General features: G+C 42.4%; 1 protein-coding gene across 2 annotated transcripts in view; it reads right to left on the bottom strand.

Annotated features, from left to right (window-relative positions):
- kcnh8 (potassium voltage-gated channel, subfamily H (eag-related), member 8) overlaps positions 1-14227 on the bottom strand; it is an 87454-nt gene that overhangs the window by 13324 nt on the left and 59903 nt on the right. For both annotated transcript variants that reach the window (XM_051136406.1, XM_051136405.1), the window contains exons 10-14: positions 12526-12775; positions 11507-11721; positions 9520-9558; positions 5474-5694; positions 5229-5341 (exon numbers count right to left, since the gene is read on the bottom strand). In XM_051136406.1, coding sequence (XP_050992363.1) covers positions 5229-5341; positions 5474-5694; positions 9520-9558; positions 11507-11721; positions 12526-12775 — 838 coding nt within the window. The remainder of the gene's footprint in view (positions 1-5228; positions 5342-5473; positions 5695-9519; positions 9559-11506; positions 11722-12525; positions 12776-14227) is intronic.

Here is a 14227-nt window from a genome sequence, read left to right as displayed (position 1 = left end):
CGGGCCATAGAGGAATATGTTGAGGAATTTTGTGGACTATGTCACCTGGTTGATTTTAATGATGTGGCTTTGAAGGACTTTTTCCGTTTTGGATTGAACGAGCCCCTTAGTTCAAGTCTGCCAGGGGGGAAAATTTGTTGGTCACTGGAGGAATATATCGATCATGCCCTACTCCTAAGCGGATCACCATACACTGTTGGGATTGCGGACGAGGGACCCCGCAATCCCGCAGTAACCACCACACCACAGCCAGCTCAAGTCACGTCCACCAAGCCCAAACCTGTTCACGTCATGCCTACCAAGTCAAAGCCAGTTCCAGTAACATCCACCAAGTCAAGGTCTGCTAACGTCACGTCACGTCTGCCAAGCCACAGTCTGCTCACGCCATGCCTGCCGCTCCAGGGCCTGCTCACGCCATGCCTGCCACGCCAGAGTCTGCACGCAAGATGGCTGCCGCCACGCCAGAGTCTGCACGCAAGATGGCTGCCGCCACGCCAGAGTCTGCACGCAAGATGGCTGCCGCCACGCCAGAGTCTGCACGCAAGATGCTGCCGCCACGCCCAAGTCTGCACACAAGATGGCCGCCATCCCTGAGCCAGTCCACAAGATGGCTGCTATCCCCAAACCTGTTCACAAGATGGCTGCCATCCCAGAGCCACACCACAAGATAATCGCTGTCTCCAAGCCACGCCTCATGATGGCCCACGTGCTGGACTCACCCCTAATGGCTGTATGGGCAGCTCATGTCACGACAGCTACTGTTCCCGTACCAAGTCAAGCTGCAGAACCAAGTCAAGCTGCAGAACCAAGTCAAGCTGCAGAACCAAGTCAAGCTGCAGAACCAAGTCAAGCTACAGTTGCTGCTCCAGGGTCAAAAGCTTCCGAGTCCAGTCGAGTTCCAGGGTCAAGTCAAGTTTCCAAGTCCAGTCAGGCTTCCAAGTCAAGTCGAGTTCCAGGGTCAAGTCAAGTTTCCAAGTCCAGTCAGGCTTCCAAGTCAAGTCCAGTTCCAGGGTCAAGTCCAGCTACAGCGTCCGGCCAAGCTACAGCGTCCGGCCAAGCTACAGCGTCCGGCCAAGCTACAGCGTCCGGCCAAGCTACAGCGTCCGGCCAAGCTACAGAGTCCGGCCAAGCTACAGAGCCCGGCCAAGCTTCAGAGTCCGGCCAAGCTTCAGAGCCCGGTCAAGCTTCAGAGCCCGGTCAAGCTTCAGAGCCCGGTCAAGCTTCAGAGCCCGGTCAAGCAACAGAGTCAAGTCAAGCAACAGAGTCAAGTCAAGCAACAGAGTCAAGTCAAGCAACAGAGTCAAGTCAAGCCAACGCTGCTGTTCCCCATGAACCAAGCCAAGTCACAGCTGTATTCCACGAACCAAGCCAAGATACAGCTGTTATTCCCCATGAGTCAAGCCAAGATACAGCTATTCTCTATGAGCCATGCCAAGTCACAGCTGTTGTTCTCCATGAGTCAAGCAAGGACATAGTTGTTCCCTATGAATCAAGCCAAGTTACAGCTGTTCTCCACGAGTCATGCCAAGTCACAGCTGTGGTTCCCCACGAGTCGAGCCAAGTCACAGCTGTGGTTCCCCACGAGTCGAGCCAAGTCACAGCTGTGGTTCCCCACGAGTCGAGCCAAGTCACAGCTGTGGTTCCCCCCACGAGTCAAGCCAAGTCACAGCTGTGGTTCCCCACGAGTCAAGCCGAGTCACAGCTGTGCCCCACGAGTCAAGCCGAGTCACAGCTGTGCCCCACGAGTCAAGCCGAGTCACAGCTGTGCCCCACGAGTCAAGCCGAGTCACAGCTGTGCCCCACGAGTCAAGCCGAGTCACAGCTGTGCCCCACGAGTCAAGCCGAGTCACAGCTGTGCCCCACGAGTCAAGCCGAGTCACAGCTGTGCCCCACGAGTCAAGCCACGTCACAGCTGTCAAGCCACGTCACAGCTGTGCCCCCACGAGTCAAGCCACGTCACAGCTGTGTCCCACGAGTCAAGCCACGTCCCAGCTGTGTCCCACGAGTCAAGCCAAGTCACAGCTGTGCCCCACGAACCAAGCCATGTCATGTCTGCCTGAGCCAAGCCATGTCGTTCCTGAGCCAAGCCATGTCGTTCCTGAGCCAAGCCATGTCGTTCCTGAGCCAAGCCATGTTGTTCCTGAGTCAATCCACGTTACAGCAAATCTTCACAAGCCAAGTCAAGTTGCTGCTATTGTCTCTGAGCCAAGTCACGTCACAGTTAACCTTCAGAAGCCAAGTCAAGTCACAGCTGGACTGCACAGGCCAGGTCAAGTCACCGCCGTTCTTCCCGACTCAGGTCAAGTCACGGCAGGCCTCCCCGAGTCAAGTCTGGCCACGGCAGGCCTCCCCGAGTCAAGTCTGGCCACGGCAGGCCTCTCCGAGTCAAGGCAAGAAACTGTTGTCCCAAGCCACGCAGAGCCCACGCTCCCAAGCCACGCAGAGCCCACGCTCCCAAGCCACGCAGAGCCCACGCTCCCAAGCCACGCAGAGCCCACGCTCCCAAGCCACGCAGAGCCCACGCTCCCAAGCCACGCAGAGCCCACGCACCCAAGCCACGCAGAACCCACATTCCCACGCCACAAGTCCATAACATCCACACCCTCAAGGTCAACAGACATTCCACTATCTACTGTGCTGCCTGTAATGGCCGTTGCCATTTTCAGTGTGTGGGCTGCACACTGTTCTCCAGAGGCCTCGCCTGTCCACGAGTCTGCGCCAGAGGCCTCGCCTGTCCACGAGTCTGCGCCAGAGGCCTCGCCTGTCCACAAGTCTACGCCAGAGGCCTCGCCTGTCCACGAGTCTGCGCCAGAGGCCTCGCCTGTCCACGAGTCTACGCCAGAGGCCTCCTCTGTCAATAAGTCTGCGCCAATGCCCCCTGAAGTGGCAGCTCCGGCTGCAGAACCTCCTAAAGGGGCGGCGTTTCCCCACAGACTCTCTGTCACGGCCATGAAGGCCATTTATGACTTCCCTGCCTCACCTGCCCAAGCATCTGCGCCCATGCCCCCGGAGGTGTCAGCGCATGCTGTGGATCCTCCTATGGGGGCGGCGTCCCAAGATGAACTCTCTGCTTGTCATGCCACGGTCAAGGAGATTGTTTGGGTGCACGCCACTCTGCTATGCATGTCATTAGGCCCACTATGGATAACTCTACTCCTGTGTGCTCTACCTGCCCTGCAATGGCTCCTTGTTCTGCCTGCTCTGCCTGCCTCGCCATGGCTTCTTGTTCTGCCTGCTCTGCCTGCCTCGCCATGGCTCCCTACTCTACCTGTTCTGCCTGCCCCACCATGGTCCCCTACTCTGCCATTGCTCCACGGCCAAGGGTCCCTCCCATTGTTCCACTGTCTACCATTGCTCCATGGCCCTGGTCCTCCAAGGTTCCACTGTCTGTCACAGCTCCACGGCCCAGGTCCTCCTGCCCAGGTTCCACTGTCTGCACATTGCGCCATGGCCCAGGCCCTCCAGTGTCTCACGGTCTGCCACAGCTCCACGGCCCAGGTCCTCTGAGGTTCCACTGTCTGCCACAGCTCTACGGTCCAGGTCCTCCAGTGCTTCACTGTCTGTCCCTGCTCCACGATCCAGGTCCTCCAGTGCTTCACTGTCTGTCCCTGCTCCATGATCCAGGTCCTCCTGTGCTTCACTGTATGTCTCTGCTCCACGATCCAGGCCCACCTGCTCTACATGGACCTGGCCCTCCATCCCACCCCCTGTTTTGCCTCTGTTCCCCCACCCACCTGGACTGTTGTTTGAGCGCCAGGAGTCGCTCCTAGGGGGGGGGATTCTGTAACGCCAAGCCAGCAGAGGGAGCCCTCACCCCAGTTCTGCTTGCATGCTCCCTCTGCTGCTTCTACTGTCACTTCCTGTTTGTCACTATTTAAGGACTCACCATGTGCTCACTTCTTTGCGAAGTATTGCCAGTTTCACCTGCCTTACCAAGCGTTTATAATATTACTCTGTTGGATTACCTGTTGCGACCTTGCTTTGTTTATGGACTCTTGATTTACGGATTACCCCTGTTGGATTGTTTGCCTGTTTGGACTGTTTTCAAGGTTTGACCCCTTTTCTGTCCTTTGACTATCGCTCCCTGGATTCCCCTATTGTTACGGTTGCTGTCATGGACTGTCTGCTTGGTAACTGACCCACTGCCTGTATAAACTCTCTGTTGTTTGGATCACGTTTACGTTTTGGACTGCTTTTCTGGTTATTGACCCCCTGCCTGTTTCATCGTGTATGTTTGCTGTTGTTTATAATAAACTTCTGCAATTGGATTCTACACCGCCTCAGCGTCCTCACGTTACAACATCAATCTGGGCTTTATGGTGGTGTGGCCAGACTCAATCCTGTCCTCAGTGAAGACACATGAAAACACACTTGCATAAATTTGCAAAAAAAAAAGCACCTAAACGAACCTCAGACTGTGAGAAACATGAATCTCTGGTCTGATGAACCTCAGTTCCAAGCATCATGTTTAAAGGAAACCAGGCACTGCTCATCACCTTCAGAGCAGCATCCCAAAAGTAAAGTGTACTTGAAGCTGCCTCATGCTGTGGGGCTGTTTTTCAGTAGCAGGGACTGAGAGACTTGTCAGAGTAGAAGAAAAGCTCAATGCACCAAAATCCTGAGATAGCCTTAATGAAAACCCAGTCCAGAGCATTCTGAACCTCAAACTGGGCACGGGACAATGATCCTAAGCACACAGCAAGAGTGGCTTGTAGACAACTCTGTGAATGTCCATGAGTGGCCCAGCCAGAGAATGGGCTTGAACCCAATCAAACATTTCTGGAGAAACCTGAAAATGTCTGCCAGCGTTCATCCAAGCTGATAGAGCTTGAAAGGTGAAGAGGTGAGGCAAAGTATGGCAGATAATTGCCAAATGTTGATGTGCAAATCTTGTTGCATCATACCCAAAAAGACTTGAGGCTGTAAAGGTGCTTCGACTAAGTACTGATTAAGGGTATGAATACTTATGTACTTATATACTTAATAGTTTCAGGGTTTTTATTTTTAGTAAATTTATGGAGTTGTGGCAATTCTGTTTTTGCTTTGCCATTATGGTGCATGGAGCATAGATTGATGTCATTTAAAACATCATTATTAAATACTGGAAATGCTGTTATCCTTCATGGTGCGTCAGCCCTGGATATTTGCATAAAGACAAAAGATGCCAATATTCATCGACTCATTCATCTTCTGCCAACACACACATATGCACACATTCACTCACACACCTGCTGTGGTGGCAGTGGTATTAGTTGCACCACTGGTGTGCTGATGACCAGAGGAAAATACAAATGTGTGTGAATTTTCTGTACCATCACTGTCCTCTGTGCCGTCGACGACCCTGGACACACACAAACAGAAATCCACTTTACTGTTTTCACAAGGTCCGTCATGCACCACTGAGCCAATGTCTATTAAAATACTGTATCTTTGAATGTTTTTTAAATTCATGCATGTGTGGGCGTGCGCACACCTTGGGCTGAGATTTGCGAGGTCAGGCTTTGTGACAGTGGTATGCTGAATGTGGAGCTTTTTGTTTGTTTGGTGGTCATTTTTCTGCATATGCATTTTCTGTTTGGTTCCACCGCTGAGATACTGTATCTGATCATCTTCATCATCATCATCTCCCTCGTCTTGATGCTCAGTTATTGGTGGATAGCACTGGATCACGTCTCCATTTCCCCTCCCCTCCATCTGTGATTGGACAGAAGAGATAGCGCTGAGGTCGTGTGAGGCCAGATGAAAGTTGGATGACTAACCTTGGATGACTCAACTAGAAAAAGATTGACTTTTCATTATTAACAACGAAACAAAAGTAGATCTAGTAAATGTGACAGAACAAGAACATCTAGTTTATGTGACAGTGCTTGCTTGCTCTTTAGAAAACTTCGTTCTAAACATTCATTTAGGGGCTTATATGTGGCATTTGGGTAATTTTATGTTGGTCCAACATTTACCTTGCCATCTTCTCCTTATGCATTGAACCAGTAAATAAGTACCTAAATGCTCGCTCTCGAAAGACAAAGCAAGCTTATTTAGACGAAACACATTTAATAAACAATGGTAAATAATGCAAAATGTTTTTCACAGAGAAAGACAAAGAGTGTGATTATTTGGGCTGACAGCAAATTGTTTTGATTCACAATGCATTGTTCTGATTACTTTTTTTTTTTTTTAAAGCATTACAGGATTATAACAGAACATCAACATAGCATAAGTTGAGAAAATGGCATATACGGAAAAAAATCTGGTAAGAGTTTGTATGGAAGAGAGTGTTGTTTCATTTATTTTGGCTTTTAAATATTATTAGAAATATTATAAATATTTTAATAATAATTTGCAATCATTACAAAAATGTACATTTATTAATCTGACATATTATCAATATCGGTATTAAATACTATATACAACTCAATTTTAATTTGACTACTGGCTAACACAAATTAAAAAAAGCCATAGTGAAAGTTCACATTTTAAGATGATGCATATGAATCAATTATTTAATGCATAAAAAAGTACTGAGAAAACAAATTAATAAATGAATGAATGAATGAATGAATGAACAAACAAGTCAATTGGTGCTGGGTGGTTTGACCAAAAATCTTTATAACAGATTTTCTAGGATTCTGGCGGTTTCGCGGTTTATCACTTTTTTTCTCCTGACCATGCTTTTATATGAATCAAAATGCATGAAACTGTTGCAGAATCACTGCGTTTTAATCACCATCCAAACAAACATGACACATAAGCAGTTTTTGATGTAAATTAGATTGTATTGTTTCAAAATCAAAAACAGAATGGCGTGACCTTTGCTTTGTGAAATTATGCTACATAAAATCTCGGCACAGAACAAAAACAGCAGATGGACTGAATGAAAATGCAAATTCACACTCTGCCAGCAGGTGGCGCTTATGGAACAGCTGTGCTTTAAAATACTACATTAATATGCACTATCCACTTTTTTCCTGAGTAACCAAGAGTGCCACCATGTTGACTTCTAACTTCATTGGGTGCTTTCATGTTCCGGTCTCCATAGAAATCCATGGTAAAATGTGGTAAAAATGAACTAAAAACTTTTTCAATATAACTGAATATAAAAATGTGCGCAGATGTAAGCTGTACTGTTGTTGGCTGCCACAGTAATAGCAATAAATTTAAGAAGTTCCTCTAAAGTACTTGCTTTGCGTACCAGCAAGTCTGTCCATGTCCGGAGCTGTATGCATTGCATAAACAATTACAAACGAAAACGAACATGACTGCAGCACTTAAGTTAAAATACTTTGTGTGAGATACTAAAATAATATAATTTATATCATTTTCTGTACAAAATCCTGTATATAAATCCTGTGTGCCCTCATGTGTTTTCAATGCAGCGAACCTGCAGGGTTGGCAGATTTACACAACAAAATCTGCTCAACTGACCGATCGCAAACAGCTTGATTGACAGGCGATCTGACCATTTATAATGATGAATCTGCCATTCTGTCTGACAAACAAATTGTACAGGAGAGTAGATTAACTTCGGTGGACTTAAACTTGAAAAATTGTGTGTATTGACACACATCGACGTTGTTTGTTGGACATAGCAACAGTAACTAATTAGGGCGGATTTTTGTGAAGGGTCAATTGCAAATCAAAACTAGCCCTATCGCGTTTTCGGAGGGGTCCTCTGCGTTCTGGGGAATAAAATACATGTTTTTTGGTGGAGTTCCCCTGGGAAAATTCTCATTCCAGGGGCTAAATATGACGTTATTGGGGTTGCTTCAACCCGTGGCAACAGCGTTAGCCCAATTCCGCAGGAAAGCCACAGACCTGGCAACAAACACTGTGGAACCAAATAAATATGAAACTTCCACTATCACCTTAGATAAATGGCAGAAGTCAACAGGTTTTTCAAAATCCAAAATATTTTTAAAACAGGCACTTTTGCATTTTGTTTTGAAACTCTTGTAGTTTCAGTAGTTATAGTCTTGTCTTTCTCACCTCCCTCTTGTTGTCAGTCAGCTCGACTCACTTTACGTAAAAAATGAAATCTGATCTGTGATGCGACTGTCGTTCAGCACACTGCACTGAGCAGCCGCGTTCACTTTTAATTGTATTATCTCTTCTCTAATTAAACTAAACGATTTTTATTACTACAAAAAAATCAAAACGACAAGTTCTTCTTCAGGTGACTGACAGATGAAGCAGCACATAATGTTTAATGCATATTGAGCGACCTAAGCTATGTAGCACAGAAATTACGCTTTAGCTTTACTTTAAAATGAAACACATGAGGAAACAATCCCTCACGAAAATGAATGCCATGATCATATGAATTTAAGACTTGCTGCTCTGATTTAAGACCTTTTCAAGGCCTTAATTCACAGAAAAGCGATTTAAGACTTTTTAATACTTTTTTAAGACCCCCAGGAAACCTTGAACTTAGTAAGCTGAATTGCAGCACACTTAGTCAGAAAATGCAAAGGTATGTTTTCAGTATGGACTTCAATGCGGGTACCACTGGGGCACACAAACACACACAAATGAAAACACCCTTAAAAACAACCTACACACTTTCCCTCAAGGACCAATTAGACAACAGCTATGAAACAGCAGAAACACAACAAAGGTAGATAAAACTCATGTAATGGTAGCGATCTTACCACTTGAACTTTGACCTTGCTAGCAATGACCTCAAGAAGACTTGACCTTTAAGGCATTTAAAACAACTGGCCTGGCAGCTTTGATAACATAATGATCTTTGACCCCTAGTTGTACGAGTGAGAGTGATCATGTCAGAACGAACCCTAAAGGCTCGACTGTTTCCGTTTAATAATAGTCAGCGTAATGGGTTTTGCCGTGTTTTACACCTCACGGTGCTCACGCCCATTGCCAATTACACAGTGAAACTCTGCAACAACGTTGGCTGGAAATAACAATCTCCATTTATAGAACGCTTTAAATGTCAGTCCACTGAAAGGTGGAGAAAAAGTCAAGAGGCAAAACACAGCAAAGAGATGGAATAAAAGCGAGGGGTATTCCCCATCGCTCTCTATCTCTCTGTTAATTTCACTCTCCCTCTGTTCTTCTATATATATCTGATTAATTACACTTTTCGTAGACTAATTTGGTCATTTTCCCTGTTGAATAATTGAGGCTCCCTCACACTGTAATTGAAAGAGCGGCAGTTTCCCAAAGCAGTCAGTCATCCGGCACTTCAATAACCGCCCGCTCCTCCTTTTACCCCTCCCTCGCCCCTAAATGCACTGTTCCCCTTCCTCTAGCACCGCTCCCTCCCTGATTACTGCTTCAGGCATGGAAGGACAGGGAATGGGGAAGATGATCATCACCATCATCATCAATTTTTCGTTCTCTCTCCCTGCTGTTTCAGAGCTGTAGTGTTCTTAGCTTCCCTCATTAGGCAAATGAGGCGGGAGGTAGATCATTGTTAGGGAAATGAGCCCCAAGCTATTATAGTCAACACAGCACTGTTAGTGGATAAGTGCAGAATGATTGACAGCTGAGGAGAAGACGCACCTGTGTGTCCATGGACTTACTGGACATCCTGGATATGACCTGGAAAGGGAGACATATAACAATATGTAAGCAAACACCACTGTTCGAAAGTTTGGGGTCAGTAAGATTTTTTTTTAAGAAATTAATTTTATTCAGCAAGAATACATTAAAATGACCAAAAGTGACAGTAAAGCCATTTATAATGTTTCAAAAGATTTCTATTGTAAATAAAAGCTGTTCTTTTTAACTTTTTATTCATCATAGAATCCTGAAAATGTGTATTTCACAAAATTTCCACAAAATATTATGCAACACAATTGTTTTTAACTTATAATAGTATAATAGTAAGAGTATAGCAGTACTCTTAACATGAGAGTAATATTAATGTTTTTTTTGAGCAACAAATCAGCATATTGGTGTAATTTCTGAAGGATCATGTGACACTGAAGACTATGTGACATCAGTGGTTCAACCTGAATGTTATGAAGCTACGAGAATACTTTTTGTGTGCAAAGTAATCAAAAATAACTTTATTTAACTTTTATTGTGGTAATTGTGTTGTATTGCAGGGTTAGAAAGATTTTTCATCAAAAATATTTTAATTTGTGTGTAGTTATGTGTTTGTTATTATTTTACCAAAATAAGAGAGATCATGCAAAATGCATGCTATTTTTTATTTAGTACTGACCTGAATAAGATATTACACATAAAAGGTGTTTACATATAGTGCACAAGAGAAAATAACAGTTGAATTTATAAAAATGACCTCATTTAAAAGTTTACATACACTTGATTCTTATATAATTGTGTTGTTACCTGAATGATCCACAGCTGTTTTTTCGGCTTAATGATAGTTGTTCATGAGTCCCTTGTTTGTTCTGAACAGTTAAACTGCCCACTGTTCTTTAGAAAAACATCCTTCAGGTCCGACATATTCTTTGGCTTTTCAGTTTTTTTTGTGTATTTGAGCCCTTTCCAACAATGATTGTATGATTTTGAGATCCATTTTTTTCAAACTGGGGACAACTGAGGGACTCACATGCAACTATTACAGAAGGTTCAAACACTCACTGATGCTTCAGACGGAAAAACGATGCAATAAGAGTCAGGGGTGCAAACTTTTGAACAGAATGGTGTACATTTTTCTTCTTTTGCCTAAATATCATATTTTTTTCACTTAGTAATGCTCTTCAGAAACTACAGAAGATACTTACATGTTTTTTTCAAGAAGACAAAATAAGTTAAATTTACCCTGATATTCAAATTCCAAACGTTTTCACCCCTGGCATCAATGCATCGTTTTTCCTTCTGGAGCAACAGTGAACGTTTGAAACCTCTGTAATAGTTGCATATGAGTCCCTCAGTTGTCCTCAGTGTGAAAAGATGGATCTCAAAATCATACAGTCATTGCTGGAAAGGGTTCAAATACACAAAAATGCTGAAAAACCACAGAATTTGTGGGACTTAAAGGATTTTTCTGAAGAACAGCAGGCAGTTTAACTGTTCAGGACAAACAAATCGTAAACAACTATCACTAAACAAAAAAAACAGCTGTGGATCATTCAGGCAACAACACAGTATTAAGAATCAAGCGTATGTAAACTTTTGAACTGAATTGTTTTTATAAATTTAATTGTTATTTTCTGTTGTGGACTATATGTAAATGTCTTTTATGTGAAATCTCTTATTCAGGTCAGTACTAAACAAAAAATAACATGCGTTTTGTATGATCCCTCTTATTTTTCGTAAAAGAACTAACATTTTGCAGATTCTGCAAGGTGTATGTAAACTTTTGACCTCAACTGTATGTATCACTTTGTATGTGGGTTTAAAAAAATATATTATATTTTGGTGGATCCTAAAACTATATTAATCTAGTGTCCATGAAATCAAATAATTGTATCAGGTTATGATCAGGTCAGGCTTTTACTGCTACAGAAATGCATTAAGGGTTTCAGCAACCACAAACAAATAAATGAACGAGAAGTTCTAGCATGTGATGTCTTACATGGCTCTCTTGTCCCTCTCTCAGGTTGTAGGTGAGGTCGTGTGTTATGTCCTGCACAAAACGGTGGGAGTATTCAGGATACAGGTCTAGCACCTCATACAGACCCCTCAGATTAATGCACTGCAGGTCGCAGTACGTCAGCGCCTTCACGTCAGCGTTCGTCTTTATCACGCGGTCGTCAACCGACATGTTTGCACCAATCAGGTCGCCTTTACCTGCGCACAACCAACCGGGAAATAATTTTTTCAGATATTACTATGAAATTGCAAGTGTGTTTAGTCAGTGTGTCAATATGTAGGCTAAACTGGAAGCTAATCTGCCATCGGTTCCCTCAGGAGTATGAAGAATGTATAAAGTAGAAGGAAAAGATTAAAATGTTTCCAAGTCATGTTAACCACAGACCTTATTTTATTCATAAATCCAAAAATGCTATTCTTAAAACTCATTAGACTCTCCCAAGGGAACTGTGGCTCGAAAACGCTAATTTGTTTAGCATTTTAACACTGTGGGACTACAAACAGTTCTACTAGAAGCACAAAAGATACTGTTTAAGAAAGTGTGCATGCATGTAAACAGAAACTAGCACAAGTGAACATTCTTGAGCACTCAATGTCAGAAAGACCTTCCTTTGTCAGCAGGGTGGAGAGAGCGTGTGAGGGAAAGATGAGAGAGATAGTGTGTGTTTTTTCCTGTCAGAACTCATAAGGTGATATTAACACAAACACGCAAACACACACACACACACAGGCAGGACCTAACAGGATGATGGGGATTATATTTTTTCGCACATTTGGTCCACTGTCCTATGAGCCTGCTGTGTGTGTGAAGCCTCACAGAGAGAGTGACCAATCACAGAGAGCAGCTTTTGTTGGCAACTGTAGGGACACATGGGCTCTGCAAGCTACACTTAATGAAAGGCAGTCATTTTTCTCTTCATGCAATAAAACTACCTTGAGTTTGTTTTTGAGATAGAACTGTTTGCTTGTGTGTAATATGTGTGAGGGTTTGTGTAAACTGACCGAGGATGGCTAGCACCATGCTGTCCTTTAGCACCTCCATGGAGCCGGAGCAGACAAAGAAAAGGGCCTGTAAAGCATCTCCCTGACGAAGAAGGTACTCGCCCGGCGCACAAAACGACGTCTTTATGTGCAGGGAGAGAGAGCGGAGACATCCACGGCTCAGAGAGGAGAAGACGGACAGCTCCAGGATCTCTTTATTCAGATGCATCGCGATGTCTGAACGCAGCTCATCTGGAAAGTCTTTTAAGAGCTGGAGAGAGTGGACAAAAAGGGAAATGGAAAAGGAAAAAGGAAATACAACAAAAATGGGAATAAAATGGGAATAGAAAAAAGAAAAAAAAAGGTAATGTGAAAATGAGAAAAATGGGGAGAAACAAAAAAAAGTAAGAAAATTTAAGAAAAACGAAAATAAGGAAATGCAGAAAGGAAAAGTGAAAGAAAAAAACAGAAAATGAGAAAAGAAAATTGAAGAGAAAACAAAAGAAAAATGAGAAAAAAAAGGGAACGGAAAATGAAAAGAAAAAAATTTAATGAAATGAATAAAATGTTGGGGAAAATAGGAAAGAAAAAAGGAAATAGATCAGTGAAAAGAAAAAGTTAGCATAAAAGAAATAACAGAAAAAGGAAAAGTGAGAAGAAAAAGAGAAAAGATAGACAAAGGCAAAAGAAAAAACAAGCAAAAAAGAACAAAGAATAGGGAAAATAATAGGGAAAAATAAATAAAATACAAAGAAAAGCAAAATGGCAAGAAAAATAAAAATGTTGAAAAAGAAATCAGAAAAAAGAAAAGAAAAAGAGCAACAAAAATAAATAGAAAAAAGGAAAAGTGAGAAGACAAAATAAAAAAGAGAAAAGAAAGAGACAAAGGAAAAAGAAAAATGAGAAAGGAATTACAAAAAATATGCAAAAAAGAACAAAGAATATGGAAAATAATAGAGAAAAATAGCAAAAAATAAAGAAACAAAAAAAAAAAAAAAAGAAAAAAAAAAGCAAAATGGCAAAAAAGAGAAAATGTTAAAAAAAATAAATGAAAAGGAAATACAAAAGTGACAAAAGATGGCAAAAAAGAAATATAGAAAGAAGGAAGCAAGAAAAAAAGAGAAAAGAAATAGACAAAGGCAAAAGAAAATTAGAAATAAGAAAACCAAGCAAAAAGAACAAAGAATAGGGAAATAATAGGAAAAAAGAAACAGCAAAAAGAAAAGGAAAAGAAAAATTCAAAGAAAAAGCAAAATGGCAAGAAAAATTTAAATGTTGAAAAACAAATAAAAAAAAGAAATAAGGAAAAGTGAAAAGAAAAAAGAAAAAAGAGAAAAAACAGACAAAGGCAAAAGAAAAATGAGAGGAATAAAGAAATAAAACAAGCAAAAAAGAACAAAGAATAAAAGAAAAGAAAAATGCAAAGAAAAGCAAAACAGCACGAAAAATGAAAATGTTGAAAAATAAATTAAAAAAGTTAATAGAAAAGTGAATAGAAAAGGACAAACAAAAAAGAAATAATAGAAAAAAGGAAAGGTGGGAAGAAAAAAATAAAGAAAAGGAAAAGAAAAAAAGTTGTGAGTTAACATTCATTTACATTATGAGAAAGAGAAAGCTTGTGTTGTCTATCTGAACTTACGTAACAGCACATTACATTCATTAAACTGGCATTAAAATTATTAAGCATGCGGCTTTATGAGTTTTCACCCTTAAAACAAAAACT

The sequence above is a fragment of the Labeo rohita genome, chromosome 19 (genome assembly GCF_022985175.1).
Source record: "Labeo rohita strain BAU-BD-2019 chromosome 19, IGBB_LRoh.1.0, whole genome shotgun sequence".
Classification (NCBI taxonomy): Eukaryota; Metazoa; Chordata; class Actinopteri; order Cypriniformes; family Cyprinidae; genus Labeo; species Labeo rohita.
This window is presented reverse-complemented; position numbering and strand designations above follow the sequence as displayed.